This window comes from Cnephaeus nilssonii (genome assembly GCF_951640355.1).
Source record: "Cnephaeus nilssonii genome assembly, chromosome: 3".
In the NCBI taxonomy this organism is placed as follows: Eukaryota; Metazoa; Chordata; class Mammalia; order Chiroptera; family Vespertilionidae; genus Cnephaeus; species Cnephaeus nilssonii.
Window position 1 is genome coordinate 70,745,715 of NC_137074.1, and position 24,534 is coordinate 70,770,248.

The 24,534-nt window shown below is 38.9% G+C and overlaps 1 protein-coding gene across 13 annotated transcripts in view; it reads right to left on the reverse strand.

Annotated features, from left to right (window-relative positions):
- Positions 1–24,534, reverse strand: part of BBX (BBX high mobility group box domain containing) — a 299,144-nt gene that overhangs the window by 42,035 nt on the left and 232,575 nt on the right. For all 13 annotated transcript variants that reach the window (XM_079766288.1, XM_079766287.1, XM_079766284.1 and 10 more), the window contains 3 exons: positions 19,535–19,615; positions 16,045–16,119; positions 8,489–8,569 (listed from right to left, as the gene is read on the reverse strand). In XM_079766288.1, the coding sequence (XP_079622414.1) occupies positions 8,489–8,569; positions 16,045–16,119; positions 19,535–19,615 (237 nt within the window). The remainder of the gene's footprint in view (positions 1–8,488; positions 8,570–16,044; positions 16,120–19,534; positions 19,616–24,534) is intronic.

The window sequence follows — 24,534 nt, forward strand, 5'->3', positions numbered from 1 at the left end:
AGTTTCAATTTCAAAACAAATATTTTGCAGCCAAGGTATGTTTACAATCATTTTGTACTGGCTTACTACCTGCCAAACATGTAGACATAACCCAAGGATGGCTTTTAGCAGTGTTTTCCAAGATGTGCATTTCTCCTATAATTAAATAAAACCAGAACGTTTTTGCCATAAAAATACACGAGCTGATGGTTTCAGGGAATAGTAACAATGCTGCTAAAAAAATTTAATTTTCTTTATTATAAAAGATAACTGGTCACAGACTAGTGGTCTAAGTGTCTCCCAACACTAAAATCTGGGCATGTGAAATAGTTTATTATTTGGTTTGCTGAAACAATTAGGCCAGGAGAAATGGTGGATAAATGTTTCTCTTTACCTACTATTTCTTCAGAAACAATACCATTCATGAAAACTCCAAATGCATCTACTAAAAGAAGTCATTAGGTACATTCCTGCAATCTAGTTCCTCCAAAAATAAACTGGTGCAACCTGGGTATGAAATGCAGTTTTAGGAGTTTTCTAAAAATGAATGACTCCCATCTCTGCACAAAAAGATGAGAAAGAAAAAAAACAACAACACACCACTTTGGGTAAAAAGTCCCCTCAAGTAAGTATTAGAATTCAGGTGTGTGATGACAGGGTAGGTGGAGCTGAGGCAGGAAGCCACACACCGAGGTCCTGGGCTTCAGGAGTTACAACAGGACCGGAGGGATAATGCACATCCATAATATATGAGGACACAACATAAAACTTGAAGTCACACCTATAATTGGTAGTGGTGGGAATGCTACTCTGATTGTAGGGATGGGATTTCCTACTTTTATCAGTACGGTATATAATTTCTGTAATTTTATTTTAATTCAGCTTTTCTTAAAGTACGCCATACTTTTCCATGAGATTTAATTTTTACGGGTACTAGAATAAACGTATATTTATTTGTTTTCAATTATAACTGGCTTCTGCAAGTTAGAATATAAGAAAAAGCAGGGAGTCGAGGGCTCTGAAAATGTCTCCATCCTTTTTAATAAATAGGATGAAGGACAACTTTTCCAATTCCCTTCTTCCCAGCAGATCTATAATCTTGCTTTTTATACACAAGGAGTGTATTTGGAGAGATCCAGCATCCTCCTTCTCCAACTCCACCTCAACACATAACTAGTTTCACAAATTGGGATAAAGAAGAAAGTACAACACAGTGGGTACCCCGGGCCAGACGCAGCAGTGCTGTGGTGACCACTTTTACCTTCCTCCTGTGCTCAGAGGAACATGTTTCTCTGCTTTCCAAACTCAGCCACTTACCTTGCTGGCAATCCCTCTCTTGTTGATGTTTTTAGTAATGGATTTTTTCAGCTATCCCTCCCCACCTCAGCATCTTTCCTCTCTTCTTCTGTACTATTGGACTCTTCGTCCACAAACACCCAGGCTCCCCCAACAGGTCAGGGTCAAACTTCAGGAAGCCATTCTCCCCTCCCCCCCCGCGCCCCGCCCCCACACCCAGGCTGTGAAGTGCAGTCACCTCTGACACTCCTTTTGCTTTGCCTCTCACATCAACTCAGTCATCCAACTGAGCCCCATGCAACTCGCCTGAGGTCTGTTTCTGCCTCCAGTTCCCACTGCCAGCTCCCCCTCTCCAGGTTCCTGTCTTCTTCACACCTGGATTTCGCAGAGGCTTTCTACTCCATTCCACACACTCTGCCAAGTATCTCTCCAAGTGGTGCGTTCATCACTGCATACCTTTGCCCCAAATCTTCAATGGTTCCTCATTATGTTCACATAGAAATGTCTTTGCTTCACACTAAACACCCTCTCAATTCTGATTTGCAGCTGCACTCTGCCTTCCCCTGCCCCAAATCTCCTCTACTCCTGCCAGTCTGATTTACTTGCCATCCACCGATCTCACACTTGCCTGCCTTTATCTCTTTGTTGTCTCTCCCCATCTCTCCATTTAATTATGCACAAGTCACAATTTCTATTGGGTCAGGTACAAAAGAGGAAGGTGGACGAGTAAAAGTGGATGCTACCAATGGTTTTTAGCCCCAGAGTCAGGGCTCAGTAGGGAAAGGAGAGGATGGTCACATTTGTACAGCAAACACCTCTGCAAGGGAGCAGCCACTTATTCGTTCTGAACAACTGTTCCAATGTAGGAAAGTTAGCCCAGTATTTCTGGATCTCTCAATTTTCATGAGAAATCAAAAATTTGTATTTACTCAAAATCTATAATTTTAAAATATTAGCCACTAATTCAAATACAAATGATAATAAAGGTCAACAAGTTATGAGCCATGAACAAAGCAAGTTAGCTACTAGTTTCAACCTCTCTTCCTCAACAACTCCTTCATCAAGACCCATCTTCATGCTCTCTCCCTGTGCTGGGTCCCCAGAACATTCCTGCTCATAATTTCTCCCTGTCCTGGTTTTACACATTCATCTGTGTACCACTCTTCACTCAAATGTAGCTTTGTCTTTTCATTGCATCGTTCCCTATGAAACCACTTGCACTATTTATAATTTTATCCCTTAACATTTTATATTTTATTTCTTTGCAACTGAAGAATATGTTCCTGGAGGGCAGGATTCCTACACCATAATTTCCTATAGCCCTCACAGTGTCTTCCAAATTCACAAATATGCACTTACTTATTTAAGTGTATAAGCGGTATCTTGGCAGTTTTAAGAGTACAGACACTTTTTAAAAAGGAAATATCAGCTCCATTTTTTGACAGCAGTCTTGAACAATCTGTCATCTTATTCAGCAGTACACACATGTGTAGGAGTAAGCTGTCTTCTATGGAACCGTCTATAATACGCAAACTCCTATAACAAGCAGCTTGCACAGCCTTTATACTCATCTAAAACAAGGTGACAGCATAGCCCAGTGCTGAAGAGCCTACGCAGTGGGGACAGACTGCCTAGGTTTCTACAGAGGCCCAAACACTTCCTGTCCCCATGACCGTACGCAAAACAGAAAACCTCTCTACCCTTTTGTTTCCTAATGTGTAAAAAAGGAAAGATAACAGTACCTACCCTCAGAGGATGGGCGTGAAAATTCAATGAGTACATATAAAGTACTTAGAAAAGTGTCTAGCACACAGTAGATAATAAATGTCAGTTATTATCTTAGGTTAGATAATAAAACTTGCATATAAAATCAGCTATTAAAATTTATAGTCTAATAAAAGCAAACCTGTATGAACAAAAAATTTTATAACCTATTTAAAATAACACATAAAATTATTTCAGAAAAATCAGAAGTAAAACAAACAGTAATAATGATAGGCTTATGCTCCAGCCCCTAGTGGCACACCAAAACGTCAAAACTGTACCTAGAGGTAAAGCATCCCTGCACTACTTAGAAGAAGGCTCCCAGTTATCTCATCATAATAACAATACTTGTGTATCCACATGCAGAAAGCTTCAGCAGCCTCACTGTATTGGCATGGACCAGACCCTCAATAATTATGAGTCCTTACAATGAATGAATAAACTGTCCCACTTAGGATACTGGGCAATTTGGTACCAGAGATCTTCAAGTGTAGAAATTTTCTTTGCTAAAATGTACAGGTAAAGATGTCTCTAAGTGTTCTCCAACTATAGCAACTATGATACACAGTGATCTCAGGGCAGGGGAGAGGGGGAGGTGCTATGTTGCTTTGCAGATCTTTATATGACCCAACCTAATTAATTTAAAAATGAAAGGAAACACAATACATTATAGGACCTGCACCAATTAAGTAACCGATTAACTGAAGAGTATGATCCTCACGGATTATATTTTTCTCAATTTCCTAACCTCAGCAGCACTATGCCAAATCTCTCTTCCCAGTTGGAATACATTCCTAAAAAACACCTGGAATAGATCCCAGAATTTTCAGGTCACTTTTAGCTATTAACAGTTCACCAGTTTAAAATGCCAATCAAATGCTCAAAGAAGGGCCTTCCCCAGCGTATCTTTTGGTCCAGGGTCCAGGGAAATAGACAGGGGTCCTTACAATGCCAACACTAAGAGTGTAGGCCGATCCAAGTCTCTTTGTGTCTGCTGCCAACTTTTTCAATTTTCTTTCTGCCTGCTTGAGTGCGTATAGGGCCCAGCAATAAATATATTCCTATAATATTTCTTACTTCTCACCAAAGAGAAGACATTTCTTGCAAGCATTTCTTCCTATCTTAGGGAGTTCTCCTCATTCACTCCTCCTCCCATGCCAGCCCACAGGAGTGGAATTGGCGAAGGGTGAGCAGTTAGTTCTTTGGCTGGCTGGTTCCTAGTCCTTCTTTCATAAGGCCTAAACATTCTGGTTTAGTGGATAGAAGCAATGGTGGAGGTAAAACTAACTGCCCATGGGTATGTCTTTCTTTTTTGTCTGTTCCTGCTAACTCTACATAAGACTGAATGACCTTGTCAGGGGATGCCAAGCACAGGGATGATATGCAAAATATTTAATAGGTGGGGTGCTGACTGGTCAGAAGGGGTGTGGTCTCAGGGTTGGGACAAAGTCCTGCAGGCCCGCGTGCCCTCTAGTTGCTGGAAGGATCAGAGATGCTGGCAACATTGCTGCAAGGTACTCAGGGGATTTAGGTCACAGTCTTTGCACTAACAATACCAAGTATTTTAGTACCAGGACAGCCATACTGGTGCAAACTGCTGAAGATCACTCCTGCTTATGGGCGCTCATCAGAGTGTCCTGAGCAAAGTATTTCCTGGTGTAGGAGCCTGCCCCACTGTGCCAGGCTGGTGCTCCGCCAACCCTCCCCGTGACTGTCCCATGGCCTCTTGTCTGATCAAGCCGGACCACTTCCTATGTGTCCACTAGACCCCTGGGAAACACACACATCTCTCCAATGCCAAAATGGAGTGCAGCAGTCATTCCAAGTCTCTCCCTGCTGCCAACTTCCTCCAGTTCTTTTTTTGCCTGCTCAGACGGGTGAAGGATACATCAGTAAATCTATGTCTACAACATTTCTTGCTTCTCGCCACTTCTTGTAGGTACCTCCCCCAGCCTTAAATATGGGTTCTCTTAGAGCTGCCTTCACTTTCATGGACAGGGAGAAAAGCCAAAGTATTCTAGATGAGTGGATAGCCTATGATACCTCCCCACTCACTGATGACTTGGGTTAAGGGCGGGGATGAGAGGAAAAACCTCTGCACAGTAAGTATATGAGACAGTAGAATGAGTATCTCTTTATAAATCCCAATAGAAGGGTCTGGCCCCGATTGGAGGTGGCCTCTTGTAGGCTTTCGCTATGGGATGGGATAACTGAAAGCTGTTCCTTCAGATTTCAGACAATACCACTAATTCTGGTCAAAAGAAAAAAATCCTCCTTAATATCCTTTTATACTTATTTAAAGAGGCACCCAACATAATGAAATATTATGTTTTGTTCAAGAAAAATGAGCACCAAGTACACATGGAATAAAATAAATTGAGGAAGCCTATTTCTATTGTTGATTATTTGGAGATGCTGGTTAATCCATTGTGCACATATTTATGTTTAATTAGAAACTGGGAAGCTTCAGGATGTTATTCTAAAACACAGTCTATTGGCATTATGGCATCACATTCATGTGGGAGAAATAATGTTAGAAAATTTTCTTGGTAAATTATTTTTTAGCAACCCTGTTTCACCAAAAGCATGTATTTTTACTCAGATGTTATGAGAAACTAAGTCTGAGTATAAGCTGATTTACTATAATTGGAATAGGCTTATTGCAGTCATTTTACCCCTTTAAATTATGATCCCAGCATTCAAACATCTGTTAGACCATAGCATCTGTTTCATATTTGGGATGCATCCCTACAAATTAGAAGAGTGTTCTTTTTTAATGAGCTCTGATTTAATAGGGAATCCTTTTTTTTAATGACTTATGCCAAAGAAAGAAAATTCATCTCTCTAGCATGCCCAGCTCCACAGCAAAGTTCCTCAAAGGTCCACACTTTTCTAACACAAAACTGTTTAATAAAGACATATTAATACTAAAAGTTAGGTGTTTTACAATTTAGTGTTTAATATTTTAAAAACCATATGGATCCATTCATCTATGGATAGACATTGAGGCTGCCTCCCGTTCTTGGCTATTGTAAATAGTTCTGCAATGAACTTAGGGGTGCATATATCTTTTCAAATTAATGTTTGTGTGTTTTTTTTAATACTTAAATTTTAAAAATAGAAATATAAACCATATGTAGGTGTTTGTATATATGAGTAACACACACAACTAGGAACTGAAGAGAGGGCTACACATTCCTAATATTCAAGCAAGATAAGTGCTTCTTTTAGCAGGTTTTGTTTTTTAGGTTTTTATTTATTTATTTATTTGTTTGTTCGTTTGTTTGTTTTATTTCAGAGATAGGAAGGGAGAGAGAGATAGAAACATCAGTAAGAGAGAATCATTGATCAGCTGCCTCCTGCAAGCCCCCTACTCAGGATGGAGTCCACAACCTGGTATCTGCTCTGACTAGGAATTGAACTGTGATCTCCCGGTTCAAGGATCGAAGTTCAACACTGAGCAACACCAGCCAGGTAATAATCACTTCTTTCAAATAAATTGTCTTAACAATCTATATAGTCTGAAAGACACTAGACAAATTCATGGCCTCATAGTCTCTCTGTTCACGAAGTCCTGTTTACAACTCTAACTCCAAAGGCACACTGGGCACCAGTTCCTTACTATTAAAGTTCTACCTGCAATAGTACTTTGCTACTGACTCACCCAGTTCTTTTGCTTTGTTTCTTTTTTTTTTTTAATCTTTATTGTTGAAAGTATTAAATATGTCCCCTCTCTCTACCACTGATCTCTTCTAATCCATCTCCACCCCCGGCCCCAGGCCTACACCATCCTATTGTCTGTGTCCATGGGTTATACATATTTGCTTACAAGTTCTTTGGCTGATCTATTCCCAACCATCCATCCATCTCCTCCGCCTTCCCTCTGAGATTCCGCACTCTGTTCCATACTTCAATATCTCCGGATCCACTTCGTTATCAGTTTATTTTGTTCATTAGATTCCACATATGAGTGAGATAATGTGATATTTGTCTTTCTTTGACTGGCTTATTTCACTTATCATAACACTCTCCAGGTCCCTCCATGCTGTCTCAAAGGGTAAGAGATCCTTCTATTTTATTAAAACTACTAGAGGCCCGGTGTACGACATTCGTGCACTAGGGAGGGGGTGTCCCTCAGTCCGGCCTGCACCCTTTCACAGTCCGGGAGCCCTCAGGGGATGTCTGCCTGCCTGCTTAGGCTTGTGGGGAGCAGTCACACATTCTTAGTGCTGCTGCGAAGGCGGAAGAGGCTCCCGCCACTGCCGCTGCAATCCGCCATTCGGTGGATTTGCATATTACCCTTTTATTATATAGTACTTCCTGTGGTCTTCATTAAGTTTTCTAGTCATTTACAGATCTCTATTTGGGTCTGAGTTTATCTTATACAGAAGCTGGTCAGCTTAATGTCAGACAACAATAGATTGGTTTATTCTGCTGTTTATATACTTCTTTATTGCTTCAGACCTTTGTATATTTATATTTCTAATTTGGATCTGACTAGACTTTGAAAGCTTAATGTTAAGACATATAAAATTCCTAAATTTTTATGATATGCCATAAAATTTGGAAAATGATAGGACATCCCATTAAATTAACAAACTACTTAAGATTTGTAAAAGAACTATATCACTAAAAACAACAACAACAAAACACCTCAGAAAGAACTCATGGGTAGGAAGTCAGAAACATGAGAGGGAAAAAAAGTTTATAAGAGATTTTGGTTACCCATTTTTTTATTTTATTTTTTTTTACCTCCTAATTTGTCTCACAAGAAGAAATAACTGTTACTATAGTGTCCTGAAAACATTTCTTCCACGGGTTCCCGTAAGACAGAGCAGTCACAGCTCGGCAAAGTCACTACTCCTGCCCACCCTAAAAACTTCTGGCATCAACCTCCCCAACCTATCACCCACCTCATAGGATTTATAAAAACACATTTTCTACTTTGCCAAAGGAATTTTAAATCCATGTCAGGTCAGATGTACAACTGACAGATGTTATAAAACCTGACTTAGAACATGTCATTTGAGTTCTCTAAAACAACAAAAATTAAAACATCAACCACCTGGTTTAAAAATAGTGCGTTTTAGGGATTTACAGATGTTACAAGAGAATCAGCAAAGAGGAAAAGGGCCCGGACCATTCTTCTGAGTTCAAGCTGGACTTATTTAACTGATCTGAGAGACACAAAACTGACCTTATTTTAAAATATTACTACTTGTGAAAAGGATTTTGCAATTTCCCTGGGTAACCTTTTTCAATGCTTAATGACTTTTAGTTAGCAAGATGCCTTTTTCCCCCTAAATTTAAGGTTAACCCTCTCATTGTTGAAAATTAGATACAACACACTTTATGGGCAAAGGTGAAATGGTACAGTTAAAGGAATATGATTAATTTCTGTGATTTCCGCCTCTGCATAGCACATCGCGGTATATTCTTAGAAACTTGCCTCTGCTAGTTGAAAGAGTGCAGACTTTCCACAGCGTCTCACAGGTTCAGCACCACCCAACTGCGAAGTGTTTGAAGAAATCTATATTGAAAACAATTCATATAAAGAATATTAATTTGCTTCCCATTCATACATTCAGGAACTTTCCTTAGTTTATGAGAACATCATTGCTCCCAAGTACCAAATAACTTTAAATGTGGCATGCTTGGGATTATAATTTTCAAACCAATTTTAGTAAATAATCTCCAAACAGTAACAAAAGAACAGGCATGACTATGGTGGCTATTTTAATGACAAGAGTATTATCTTTTATATTCCAGGCTTTAAATTTAATTCTAACCTTACAAGAAGACACACATTTCCATTTCTACATAAGTATCAACTCATCAACTGGTCATATATAAAAGAGCTATTTAGAGCCCATTTGTATTTACCAAAGTGACTAGTTAACTGTGCAAAGGAATATGTTTGGGAGCTCTGAGGAAAGAACACCAAGTAAAATATTTTTTTTTGAGAATCCAATATAAATGTCCTAAGCAGTATGGTAGGAGCTGGGGAGCTAAGAATTTTATATAAAACACTAGAGGCCCAGCGCACAAAATCCCAGACCTTCCACGCTGCCGCGGGGGCGGGACCTCACACTCTGCCGTGCCTCGAGACCCATCAAAGCACCTCCTGGTGACCGTTCATTACGGCGTTATAGCCACAGGCCTTTTATAATATAGATTGGCTCTTCCTTTGAGACTATGTTCTAAGTACACACAAGGATTGACAATCAAGACCACAAATCTAAATAAGTTGTACAATTAAGGACCTATATTGTAGCACACACATATACATACAATGTTACACTGACTGCATACTCTCCTTCCAGTTTGGCTAAACAGTAGCCAGGCACTGATAACAATGAACAGCACTGTCCTTTGTCATTTTTCCATGAAAATTTCATTTTCCATTTCTACGCTAACTCAGTAAAGAATTCAGAAGGACATATGGTAAGCATCTTTACAAAGTGTGCTTTCCCTGGAGAAGTTCTGTCATCATTAGAGCAGCTAGCTGGCTTTTTGTATTCTTGGTGATTCCAAATTCTTTCTCAGTTTAAGACAGAAATATTGCTCAGTTCCCTGTAGGAGGCAATCCTGCCATAGGTGACCCCAGCCCCACCCTCAGGGGAGTCTATGGAGCTGTCAGCTGCAGGAGAGTCTAGGTGCTTTGCTGCTGGAGGGAATTCTCCCTAAAAGACCTGCAGCATAAGAGGCCTTTGTAGAGGCAAATATTTAATAAGCTACCTGGGTTATTTAGAAGGGCCTAGTTTGAGAAGTTTTAAGGACTTTTTCTTCCTAGGTACTATCATTTTTCACAGAGTCCTTTCCTATTCATCCTAATCACTTACTTTTTCTTTTGAAGATCAATTTATGAGGCTCAATCTTTCTGAAGTTTGGAAAAATTTCCTTTAGCTTAACTTTCTGATATATGCCACTTTTACTTTTTCTAGAGAAGTTGAATTACTCACCTTACCACTAGACTAATAGAAACAAACACGTTAATATAATCACCGATTTGCAGTATCTTTAAGGAAGAACTGAACATGAATGCATCCCTTAAACCAAAGTTGTATAATAGAAAGAACATGGCTTTTTTTTGTCAGACAGATGTGCCTTCATTAACTTTTTGCTGTGTGGAGTTAAGCAAATAATTAAGACTTTGAGCCTCATTTACCTCATCATCTTCAAAATAGAAAAAATAATACCTGCCTTATATTACTATTATGAAGATTAAATTTTATGTTGGTGAAGGGTTTGCAATAGTGCTGAGCCCATATTATGTTTTCAATAAGTAATGCATATATTAGTAATAAGGATCTTATCATTAACACTAATAAACATAAACTCTTTTAGTACAATTGCAAAAATTAGTTACACACTGAAATTGGAATAGAATTAAAAATTGCAATGCCAGAGGATTATTGTTAAATGTAATAATTTGCAGAGTATTACATCTGTCACATAACCATATGATACCCTCAAGAACTGCTGAAGGATAACAAGCTGGGTAGAGCAGCATCGATAGCCCATGACACTGTTTCTAGTTCTTCCACTGGCTCCCTCTGCTGTCGCTTTTGTAGCTGTAGGTTTATGCTCTCTGATTGTATGTGTTTGTTCACTACCATATATCTTGTGCCTAAAGCAGTGAATGGCACAACCAAGGCTTAATGAAGAACTAGCGAGGGCATGGATGTATTATCTGCCATCTGAGTTTATGCTCAGCTGTCTGAGTCAGGGCTTGAGAACAGTTCCTTGGCATTCAAAAGGAATCACCAGTGTTTAGCAAGAACAATTTTCCTTACTGCTCCTGAGAGGAAAATTGTGTAGGTTTAGGGAACTATTTTAAATGCTCAAAGTTGCTGGAAAGCCGATTTCCAAAGGGGCACATGTAGGAAGGATCAATGTGTTTTAGTCCAACATTTATGTGACAGTAAAATTTTCAGCCCGGCTGGCACCGGCGTAGTGGTTGAGCATTGAACTATGAACCAGGAGGTCGCGGTTCGATTCCCTCTCAGGGCACATGCCCGGGTTGCAGACTCGATCCCCAGTATGGGGCAGGCAGGAGGCAGCCGATCAATGATTCTCTCTCATCATTGATGTTTTTCTCTCTCTCTATCTCTGAAATCAATAAAAACATATTAAAAAATTTTTTCATGGAATGTCTTAGTGACAAGATATGCTTTCTAAAAATGTCTTTGGTTAATTAATTGGGGTGGGGACCGAAAAAGTAAACATATGTTAATGTCCATGGCTGGAGCCTTCTCTCTATTTCTCTGCAGCATGCACATGGCTGGTCCTTCTCCGGAGAACTCCTCCCTGAGCTGCTATCACTGCAAAGCGCTTGTTCTCCTCCGACTCTCAGGCCATTCCTTGTTGTTCTCCTTTGCGGGCTCTCCCCTCTATAGTGATCCCTCAGGGTTTTGTCTTAAGATCCCCTCTCTTTTTACTTATACATGATTCTCTTCGTAATCTCATCTACTCTAAGTTTTCAATTATAGGCATAGCTTGTACAATGACCATTTGTTACATGTTATACCACTTCGTTCCCCGTCCCCCTCCCCAGCCCCCCATTTTTTGCCTTTTATTTTTTTCCTATTTAAGACACACATATCCTTTCAAGTAAGAACAATATAGTTAATATATGTTTTTCAATGTTTCAATAACTGGTCAGCTAGTGGTGGAAGGGTATATTGCTACACTCCTGGGTAGAGGGCACTAGGGGGCCATACTGTACAGTTTGTTCCTGGCTTTGCTTTTCATTTTCCTTGAATTGATGGTGCTTGACAATCTGTTAACTCCACTGTAGTCTCTCCTCTGGTTATTATGTAATGTTTTGATTTTTTTTTTTTTTTAAAAAGGTTAGGTGTAATAGTACATGAGGCACAGCAAAAGTGCTAAGAAAAATTCTCACCCTGGATGTTAATCTGCTAATTTTATAGCTGGCCTGAGGTATGGGAGTACAGGTGGTAAAGATAAAAAGTGCCAATTAGGTAATGGCAAAGTCTTCTGCAATTACAAGGGGTACCATAAACATTGTACCCTGTGAGAAAATGACCAATAATAACTGAATAAATCACTGAATCAAAGAACAAATGAACAAAGTGAGATGACTGGTCTACCTTACCCGAAAGAAATATTAATGCTTCCAATAAAACATGTAATATTCTCACACTGATTAGCTGCAGTGTGAGTACATGGAGTTTTTTTCAAATGCAATATTCTGTAACACACTAAGCATTTCATCATGAAAACAAATGCCTTAAATTTGCACTTACTGCATATATTCACTTGTGATAATGGCTTAAACTTGGTGTATTTATATTGGCAAAGAAAATACCTTTTAAGTTTAATATTCAAATCTATTTGTCTAAATCATCCAGATTAGCTCTTTGTCTTCCAAGTCCATATGTAATTTTTCAATGCAAAGATATGCTCTAGGTGTAAGAGTCAGCCACAGAGCAGAGAATATGGTCATGGCTTTCAGATTTGTTAAATAATGGAAGACAAGAGCTCCCGCCTGGCTTTACATTTGGTCATTAGTCTTCAGTAAATGAGATCTAAAAAGTGACAGATGTGTTACTTTACCTGTAAACAATGAAAGATGCAGCTAGGAAACTCCTTCTAACCAACTTAATGAACAGGGGCCTGCAAACAGTGATGGCTCTTCACATGGGCTGGGCTAAATCTAGGTGAACTGTGAGTGTCAATAAGGAATGGGAGGCAGGCTGACATGGGGGAAAACAGGTTCTGTACTCTATTATTTCTTTCTAGATCTTATAGAGCAGACATATTTTCTCCTTTTAAATGTAAGCATTCATTTAAACCTAGAAGCAAAAATGTTCTTCACTCAGTTTCATGGCTCCATATATATATAGGTTAACCTCAGTATTAAAACTTACCAGGTTTGGTTAAGAAGAAAAAATATCCTTCTCACCTTGCTAGGCAAAGACTTAGGACTCTTTATGAAAGAAAAACATTTTCAATTTAAAGAAACGCCCAAGGCTTATAGTTTTTTTAAAAGGTGTGTTTCTAGGATAATGATATTGCACAATAAATGACTCATCGCCAAGAGTAGATCTAGCTAATCTCTTCCTGGAGTTACTGACATCTGTAAACTAAATTAGCAGGAATGGTGTCTAAGAATTTTATAAGCCTGATCTTAAAATGATATTATAGCTAAACATTTTAAAACAGTAAATTGATTCCTAAATTATATAAAAAGCCACTTTTTAAATAAAAGTATACATAAGATGAGTGAGAATCCCTATGAAAAGGGATGGGGGTGTAAAGTGGCCCACTGGGAAATTTTCTATTACACGTCGATCCCTTCCTCACTTCATCCTTTCCCTATGAGGCCCCAGGAACACCAGGAGGTGCCATAATAATGATGAATAAACAGCTTTTGGTAAAATTCTTAAATTATAGAGCAATGGTCTCAAACTCTTATTTCCTGATAGTAAACTTTTTGGAAATGCAAATTCTCAGGCCCTACTCCAGACTCAATAAGTCATAAACTTTGGGGGTGGGGCTCAGCAATCTGTGATGAAAATGACTTGAGGGTGACTCTGGTGTTATTTAAAGTTTTAGAACCTCTACTAAGACTAATTAAAACAAGAATTACTAGAGTCTCTGTGTTTTCTCAAAGGTGATGGGTGTTTTATGAAGTAATTATAAGAGCTTTAGGGATATGATCAAAGTAATTACAGCCTATTCTATTTCTGCAATATACATGCTCATATCACTTTTTAGTTCACCTAGTTAAGTCTTGTTTAGTTTTAAATAAACCAGCACAGTATTAGGCTGACAAAAAGATCAACTCATAAGGTGCTAAGAGATTGAACCTTACTTAGGGTTTCTTGGGTCAGTGGAGGAAAGTGATAGAGAAGTTTTATATTGGAGAGAATCAAGTACTTCTCACATAATCACATATAATATTTACTCAATAACGAGGTATGTTATAACTTGTTTAATTTACTTAGGAATTAAAAAGCTCACATTATCAACCTAGGCAAAATATAACTAGGAAAAATAATATACTGAGTTGGGAGGGGAAATTGCTTTTGATCTTAGGGCAAAATATTTTATTTTGTTTTTCCATCATGCATGCCTTCCTCCATTACGATGTCGTGAAACAACAACTCATAAGTTTCCAAAACAACTATTTTTTAAGCTTCCTCAAACCTTCTCTATATCCCATGGCCAAGAAAATGAAGCCCTCAGGAGACAAGTGCTACTGAGAAGATGACATCTGTGCAAGGAAACGTCTCATTGCACAACGTCCAAGTCAGAGGAGGTTCTTTTCTCCCCTGGTGGGGAGGACCTCCTCGTGCTTGGAGGAACGCATACACTGAGCAGTAAGGACAAACTGACTTGCTGCAGAGAGGCACATAATCTGGTCCTCCAGAGTCACAGGACACAGGCTGTTACACCATCAAACTGCTCCTTCAGAGTGGCCCAGGGCTCCAGGAGCTCCTAATAAATCTAATGATGGTATCACTCAAATAACGATCACACTCTCAGTGGTGATGGCTGTTAGAAATGCACCAGCATTCGCTGACATAGCCCGTACTTACATGTTAAGTTGAATACTCTTGGTAGGTAATGTGTAAATATCAGGTGTATCAAAGATGAGCTACTGCCTTTCTAAAATTCATGCTAGAGTGCAGAATTTAATCAAACACAATATGTAGCAAATACATTCTGTTTTGGAGGAAGTGTTTCTAAAAAGTTGGATGGGATTCACTCAGGTATCAAGATTAAAGATAAATTTAAAAAACAGACTATCCTAATGAAAAATTATAATAAAATCTTAATTTATTCAAATTCATCAAGCAAATCGTTCTTAATGAAATGATAACATTTGATACTGTTTTTACCATTTTCATTGCATCGCCCTCAACAGCTAAAGTGAGACCGAAAGGATGAGCAGGCCAACTGTGCTATAAAGTCACAGTGGTTGACACAAATGTCCCACGAGTAAGCAGCTTTTAACTTAAGGGCTAAAAGTAATTTTTATCATTTTCAAAGTAAGATGCCTGGTTTTCTTCTGTCAAAAGGATATCATTTTATATTTCACTTACACAGCATTCTATTCAACAAATCAAACTGATTCAAAATACCAATATTAAACAGACAAGTCCTGCTTGTCATTTTCTCTCAACCCCATATGGGACTGATCAGTTTATGATATGCTTTTTACTGGAATTAATATAATGGAAAAGGGGGAAAGACCTATAGAAGACAGCATCTTATTTTCAAGAATTATATACATCTTATGATTTGTCATATAGTGCTCACTGGAAACAAGCCTATGGAGGAAGCCAGAGCCTTGTGGCCATATCAAGCCTATCAGATTTGCCTCCTAATCATATCTACCAAAAAAATGCTCTCTAGTGTGTGCTCTGTCTCTGGCTGACAAACCAAAGAAATCCGAGATCCTGTAAGAGCTGACTGGACACAAGCCTGGGATTAATGAAAATACTGGCTGAAGCTATACCACAGTGAAAGGCAATCACTGATGATTTCACAGGTCAGATTCATCACTGCATTGCTGTGAGAGTTATTCATGAATTACAGCATATAATTTCACTATTAGGAAAATTTAATAAATTGGAATCCTATGGTGTTCATGTTGACAGTTTTTCCAAGCTTTAAAAATAAATTAAAAACAAGGCAAAAATGAAATAAAATTACTAGAAAGTGCTTATTCTGAATGAACTCTTTAATGAATGGTTACAAAATGGGTATAATATATGGAGCTAATCTGACTACAATTACAGCAAAGACAGCAAAAAACAGTATTCAGCTATGTTTATTATGTCAGGAATGAAAAGAGGCACACCAAAAGTTTGCTATACATTATTAAAAATTCACTCCAGTATTTCCCCAAGCACAGTAAGTTTTCTGAGCCCAATAAGTATTGAAGAAGAAGAAGAGGAGGAGGACAAAGGAGAGGGGAGGAAGAGGGGGGAAAGAGGGTGGGAGAAAAGGAGGAGGAGGAGGTGGCCATACCTCTGCAAACTGAAACAAGGCTGATGCTTGACACTGTTTTGAAGGAGCATCGGGGTGGGATGTACTTGAAGATATCTGAAAGGAAACAAGTAGTTTTTAATGCACAAAAACATTTTCCCATATCACAGTAATAGATTTTGCCATATACTCCCACTGTAGACACTGATGAAGATTAAGACATGAGTCATCACCCTCAATCCCTTTTAGAAGAACAGTGCAAATTATAAAGGAAGACAAAGGTCATATTTCTAAAAACAGGTGATTTAAAGAATAAAGACATGGCTCATTTGCCATGTCTCTTGTGAGAGTATTAGCTACATGTCAAATAGCAGTTGATACCTGTTGAGATGAATTTCCTTATTTCAATGGATTTCTTAAAATATTATTAAAAGTTGGAAGCTGCAAGTAAAGACAGTCACTATCTCTCTTCCCTACACCACTATCCCCCAAGCTGTTTTCTGCTTAGGCGCAGTTGTAAAACAATATTGGAGACGCATATGGATGTGGGTCAGGGTATCTGGTATCTTAGATCTGTTCCTCACTAGCTACACGACCTTGCACAGCTCAGCTAACCTTTCTGCAATTTATTTTTCCCAACTGTAAATTGATGATGACAATGATGAAGATAGTCTCCATTTTATAGGATTATGGCAAGAAAATAAGCCATGATAATAGAGCAATAGAACTCAACAAATTGCTCACTGAAGACGAACAGCATGTCTTTCTTTTATAACACCTCTCTCTCTCTCTCTCTCTCTCTCTCTCTCTCTCTCTCTCTCTCTCACACACACACACACACACACACACACACACACACACACACACACACACTCACTTCAGCTGCCTGACAGTGGACAGAGGATTCTGCCACACCACATTTAGTTTAACTAAGAGACCTTTTGTTTCCACTTGGCCCTAATTATGGTAGCCTCATTAGTTTGCACTGAGGGCCATGTGGAAAACGTTCCGAGGATTTTTTGAGAGCAAGGTCAATTATTAATTTTGGTTCCCAAGTGCACAAACTTCTGTCCAGCTACAATATAGGGTGAAAATGAGTCACAAGAACAGAAAGCCTGGACAATATAAAGTCAGCCCATTCCCAGGCCAATAAAAATATTTTTCATCAATTAACTGTGCTCATCAACTCCATCAAAAGATACCTACTAAGCAAAAAATGCACCTTAATCATAACTCTTCAACCACAAAAATAAATTTTAATCTCAATTAAATTATGTTGGCTAGAAAAACAATGAAACTAGTTTTGGTGATATAGTATCAAAACGATATTTAGGGATAAGAAATAGTAGAGAAAGTGATGGAATCATTGACTTTATTCATTGCTGAAGCCATTAGGAAAATATTAATTCCAATCAGACATCTACACATTTTTAGAATAAATATAAGTAAAAGCAAATCCTATTTAACAAACTAGATATAAACAAACTATCATAAGTGGGTAGTTTTAACCAAGTGCTCTGAAGACACTGAACGCATGTGAGGATAAAATCGTAGACCTCCTCTTGGTCTAACCATGAAACCTGTCAGTGCAAGTCATGACAGACTGCAAATAGGAATCCACAAGGATTTTCCTGAAGTCCTGAGAATTATACACCAGGTAGGTCTTACTTCAGATATCACTTTTCATTTCTACCAACCCTCTATAAAAGTTTGAGAAGACAGTTTATGTAAAGACAATGTCTTTCTTCAAGGCTTAAATCAGACCGTGGACAAAACAGAACCAGTATAAACCATCTAGATTTTTGAAAAGCATTTCACAAGTTTCTCTCTCAACAAAAGGACGTTTTGCACATTAATATTGGGATAAAAGAGATCTTTCGTTAATGATATGAGTAGGGAGTTCCTGAAGAAATATTACATCAGGGACTCTTTATATCAAAGAGATCAGAAAATCTCTTTGGAATCTTCCATGTGCTGTAGAACCCACAAACATGTACATATGTCCACAAAACCGAATTTCATACACCATTTTAGAGATTTCATTAGATCCCTAGGGGTTCAGAGATCAATGGTTAAGCATCTCTGCTTTCAAAGTTAGGGCCAAGACTATTTCACATGAATATAACTACTGGAGAACAGGGTGAATCCCTTGTTACAGTAATACATTAGGAAACAATGTGCAAAACAATTGGAATTCATGGTGCATCCCACAAAGAGGCAGAAAGGAAAGTGACAGATAAGGAGTATCCTGTCAGCAAATTTATGTTATAACATTCCTGTGCTATCTACAGGGCATTCAGTCATATTATAAACAATGTCTTAAAAGGAATGGCCCAATATACCACTGTAAAAAGCAGTTTTCCAATGAAAATGTTGAGAACCACTAGGAAAGGACATTAGAGAGGGGGAAAAAAAATCTGAAACTTAAAATATGCTCTCCTTGTATAAAACGGTTATGCAATAGGCATATGTTAGAAAGGTTGAGTGAAAGACAATTCCAGTGATCAAAGGAAGATGACGTGCTTTAAAGTTCAGGAAAAAATTAATTAATGAAAGCTCCATATTGAGTTCTAGGGTAAATGAAGATATTTTGGGAAGCAGTCTTGACCTTTACACTTGTTATCAAGGATAATGTGCTTTTATACTTCATCTCTTTCAACCAATGTTAAAGATGTATTGAGCCTAACAGGTTTGACAAAAGAAATTTCAATTAAAAGAAAATTAAACTTAAAAAAAGGAATGCATAGTCAATGAACAACCATGAGTTGTTTCTGTCTTCAAATTTAACACCTGATAAGTGACTAATACTAATTCAATGATACTATTTTTTAAAAATTGATTTTAGAGAGAGAGGGAAAGAGAGCAGAAGAGATCTAGAAATAGAGAGAGAGAAACACCAATTGGTTGCCTTCTGCACGCATCCCAACCAGGGACCAAACTCACAACCTGGGAATGTGCCTGGATTGGGAATTGAACCCAAGACCTTTCAGTATCGGGGATGATGCTCCAACCAATTGAGCCATACTGGCCAGGGCTCAATTATATTCTTAATTTTACTATCCATGAATAAAATTTATTGATAAGGCTTAAGTATAATAATATTCAGGACTTAATAATAAGCTTTCATAAACATATAATTATTCCTTAATTAAGAGATTCTGGAGTTCCAACATATCTTTCAAAAATTTAATTTTTCCATTTATAGTCAACTGAGCTAAGCAGAGTTCTTCATTGCACTAAGTCCGTGGTCGGCAAACTACAGCTTGCGAGCCACATGCGGCTCTTTGGCCCCTTGAGTGTGGCTCTTCCACAAAATACCATGGCCTGGGCGAGTCTATTTTGAAGAAGTGGCGTTAGAAGAAGTTTAAGTTTAAAAAATTTGGCTCTCAAAAGAAATTTCAATCATTGTACTGTTGATATTTGGCTCTGTTGACTAATGAGTTTGCCGACCACTGCTCTAAGTTATTGTCATCAGCTCAGATTTAAGCTCATTTTACAATTTCCTTATTAAGTATAAATTTCAATATATTACCTCAGCAAACTGAAATAATGGTGACTTCTGACGCAATTCAGGGGATTCTGAAACATCAGGCCTGCAGGTGCCGGAGGACATCTGAAACAAGGAAAGATGGTATGAAGCATCACAGGAATAATTTCTGGAATATGACAGAAGATAAATGCCACCTAAAACGTTCCTATTTGAGGAAAGAATGGTTTTGATTGCCCCAATTTGAGGCAATACTGTGACAAAAACGTAAATTCTGCAAATTTTATACAAGATGCCATTCAATTGTAAATAATGCCATAAATAGCAGATGAGCAAGACAATGCGTTTTAAAAAGTTAATATTCACCATTTCTACAATGATGCCTATTTGATCTCTTGGCTTTCTGTCACCAAATCCAAAGAATATCTACATCTTTCATGTTCTGTGTTTCTCCAATTTCACATCACCAGACTACATGAACATATAAGAGATGTGAAAATACAAACCTTTTAGAAAAACAAAACTAAAATCACATTTGTGTTTTCCAGGGTTTTCATGTGTTTATACACAAGCCACAATCTCAGAAAGGTTAGTATTTGCATAGGAATTTATTTTATGCTACATATTTTATTTTTTAAAATATATTTTTATTGAAGTCTATGCAGTGGGCTGTGCTCACCATAAACCTGGGTCCATAGCAGACACAATGAATATCTGTTGACTGACTTAATTCTCTATGTATATGTGAATATGAGGAATCTCAATGACCTAAACAGAAATCATACAAGGGCTGCCCAATATTTAAAACAACAGTAACAGAATCACTAAGGCTATGCATTTTAGAGTCTATAAAAACCTATTTACTCTTACCTTAAAGCAGTGTTGATTTAACATATATCTTCAGTGTAGTATAATGGAAAGAGAACAAAATTAGGAGCCAGCAGAATTGGGTTGCTACTAAGCTATATGATTATCTGACTCTCTAGTCCATAGCAGAATAGAAGCAAAAAATCAGCCGGGCCAAGAGTGAGGATAAGAAAAAGGAAGAAGGAGTGGAAAAAATACAAAACACAGTGCCAGAAGCAAGAAGACACAGGGAGAAGAGAGAAAAGACAAAAAGAACAGACACAAATGCTTACAAAGCATTGTGGTCTATCTAAAAAAAATTAAAGTAGAACAAATGGTCCCAAAGTTTCTCCTGAAGGCATCAGTTCACTGCAGTAATTAATATTTATAGCTATGATTCTAAGTTGTCAGGATAAGAATAATTATAAAATATATCCTTTATTAAAAGGTAGAAATGCATGTGATACATACTAGACATATCCTATCTAATAAAAGAGTAATATGCAAATTGACCATCACTCCAACACACAAGATGGCTGCCCCCCATGTAGTCAAAGATGGCTGCCCCCATGTGGACACAAGATGGCCACCACAAGATGGCCAGCAGGGGAGGGCAGTTGGGGGCAATCAAGCCTGCAGGGGAGGGCAGTTAGGGGTGACCAGGCCGGCAGAGGAGGGAAGTTGCGGGCAACCGGGCCTGCAGGGAAGGGCAGTTGAGGGGAACCAGGGCTGCAGGGGAGGGCAGTTAGGGGTGACCAGGCCTGCAGGGGAGGGCAGGTAGGGGTGACCAGGCCTGCAGGGGAGGGCAGGTAAGGGTGACCAGGCCTGCAGGGGAGGGCAGTTAGGGGAAAACAGGCTGGCAGGGGAGCAGTTAGGCATCAATCAGGCTGGCAGGGGAGTGGTTAGGGGGTGATCAGGCTGGCAGGCAGAAGGGGTTAGGGGCAATCAGGTAGGCAGGCAGGCGAGCAGTTGGGAGCCAGCAGTCCTGGATTGTGAGAGGGATGTCTGACTGCCCGTTTAGGCCTGATCCAGGTAGGATCGAGCCTAAACGGGCAGTCGGACATCTCTTGAGGGGTCCCGGATTGGAGAGGGTCCTGAGGGACACACACCCCCATGCAAGAATTTCATGCACCGGGCCTCTAGTTTCCATATAAAATCTCAAAATGTAAAAGTGATTCAATGGCATGGGAGATATGTATATGTAGAATTCATTCTTGAGTGGTTGATAAGTAAGGCATCTAATACAAGTGTGAATATTTGTGCATGCATGATATATACACACACATTTAGAAAAAAACTGAGATTACATCCACAATGAAGAAGAATGTATTGCCCACAAAGGACTCCTATTACCAATGTCATTAGTCAGAGAATCCCATGTTCTCTGACTTGTTGCCTTGTGGTTTGTATTTACAGTGCTCTAAATTACTTGTCATGGATAAATATCAGTTCCTCAATATCCATTCCTATGCTTGCATCAGCTTATTCTCCAAATATAACTGAATATAAAGATTCTAAAATATTTGTTAATTAAAAGGAAAGAAAAGACACTGAATAAGCGGAGGTTAAATAAAGGGTGAGAGAGAAAAAAAACCAATGGGCTGTTTCTAGAAATAGTCTCTGAAATAATCCATAGAGCCACTAGGTGTAGCTATGTACCCAAGAAAGAAAACAGCTAAAGTGATTTCAAAAGCAAAGTTAACCACACATTCAACTTCCTTTAAATCCAATCTTTCCTTTGATTTAGCTATAATTCACAATAACCAAGAAAGAGGGATAGTTAGTATAATTAAGAATTATGATGAAGTAGTATTCCGCCCCCCCCCCCCCCCCCAACAGGTGCAGTTTAGATCTTGAAAACTGTAGACATAGAAACATGATCCAGGCCCCTGATATAAAACAAGATCACACCAGTCAGATGCACTAAGTGCTTTGGATAGTGAGGTATTAGCAAGAGCCTGCTCCTACTTCTCAAGGCATAAGACCACAGCTTCCCTCAGCCAGACTGTGCTGAACACACAAGCAACAAAAGGGGTAAGTGCACTTTTATCTGACTACACATTCTTGCCTTTGGCTAATTCAAACATTTATTGAGTACCCACTCCTTCAACAAATGTTCAATAAACACCTATTATGTGTTCAATAAACACCTATTAAGACTGCTGAATTCAAGAATCTTACATTCTACACATATGTTTTTTTATGCTGAGGAATAAAATAAGACTAAGGGAATGTGTTTGGTCCTTAAAATGATTGCTATTCCAATACAGAGGAAAGCTACACACAAAAAATATAAGTGCATAATGGTGGAATATTACAAGGCTTATGGGAAGACAAAGAGGCCGTCACCATTCTTTCTAGGGATGGTGGAAGAAAGTTAGTTAACACTTGAGATATACCTAGAAGGAACACTAGAACTGCGAAAAGATGTGGCAACAGCAGGAGGAAGAGTATGGAGGCAAGTGCCTGTATGTGTGAAAACCAGTGACTTTCGAAGGTTAAGATGTCTGGGAATGTAATGGGAGATGAATGAGGCTGAGGGGAATTTGAATTCTATGTTAAGTTTGAAAAGTAGGCTGAAGGTAATGGGGAGCCAGCCAAGGTTTTCAGTCAGAGGAGCTGCATAATGAGATGTGCAGCTAGGTAATTCTGACAGTGGAGTGCAAGATGACCTTGGCTGGGGAGTGACTGAAGGCAGGAGACCAATTAGAAGGTTGAGGAAATAAACCAGCTGAGATGTGGTGCCCCAATTAAACCAGAGATGGTATTTTCGAAGCCTCAGTAATTGTCTGGAAGGAGGTCAGGGCTGAAGAAGAGAGGTCAGATAATGCCAGTATTTCTAAGGTAGGTTAACCTTTTGCACTCGGATGTCGAGTGTGATTCGACATGGTTAGCATCGGTAGCAGCTCGAGAAAAAAGCAAGCGAGTGCAAAGGGTTAAAACCTTTCATTGAAAGAGAGAATTGAGAGAAGGAAGAAAGATTAAGCAGGGGTGGGGTGTGGGGTTGTCTACTGTGGCAGGAGAAGGTTTGAGGGTAGAGGGTTCCATTTCAGAGTTCAAGTGTAAAGATCCTGTGTGATTCCACCGTCCAGTGATCTGATTCTCACCCTTGTTCAGTCTGATCCTGCCTTTCATACAACATGGCTTTTGCCAGTTACCCTGCTGTGACAGTACGTGAGTGATATTTTATTTGCATTTAATGAGATGTTAAATGAAGCTCTCAAATAGATTGATCTTAAACACAGGTGAATCAGATACAAGCATATTACACCCAAGTTAGTCCTTCAAAATGTTTTTAAAGACTAAAATGAAGACACTCTTCATTAAACCTAAATCAGGTTACAGAAAGCCTGAGTCCTAAAGCACTGTACTTGGCTGGCTGACCCCAGGCCTGAGCTGCAGCAGAGAAGAGCACTGGGCTCTCCTAGAGAGCATAACCAAGTAACACTGCAGAGACCTGAGCACTCCCCAACCAGAACACTCACCAAACCCCTGGGGGAGAGGAAGAGTAGGTCCCTGGTTTCACCTTCATACCATGAGTAAAGTTCTCCTATTATTATTATTATACGCTGTGTGGCAGAGCACTAGTATGGAAGTCTGGAACAGACTCCAGGCAACTTCTATAAACAGCTGCTACCCTTTCCACCACCTCTGGGAGACTGAGGAGCTCATACAAGTTCATGAGGAGCTCATACAAGTTCATCAATGTTTTGAGCAATGCAGCCTGGGAACTCATTGAGAATAGATGCTTGTCAATCCGAGTTGGATAAAATGACCTGATTCTCTGGGCTTGGAGCCTCAGTGCTGACAGATGGAAGAGGCTGGGCTGATGGGCAGCTCCAGCTGAAATGGACAGTGAACAGTTGATGTAAAACGTGGCGGTCTCTACCTGGGAAAAGAGAGAATTCAAAGAGCCCATTTGCTATGTAATGTAAACTTTAAATATGGTATATTTCCTCACAAAATATGTTCAGAAGCTATAAAACTGTAAGAAAGAAATAATAGCTTTGATGGTGTGGGGGTAAGAGTTGGGGGAAAGGGGAATTCAATGGATGTTGGCATCCTAAAATCAGCCTAAGAAAGACACATATTAAACTAGCTCAAATCTACCAAAAGGTAGGAAAATTATCTTCTCTACTTCACTGATGTCAGAAATTATAATAAAGATAAAAACTTTCTCAATTTTATTTAATACGTAT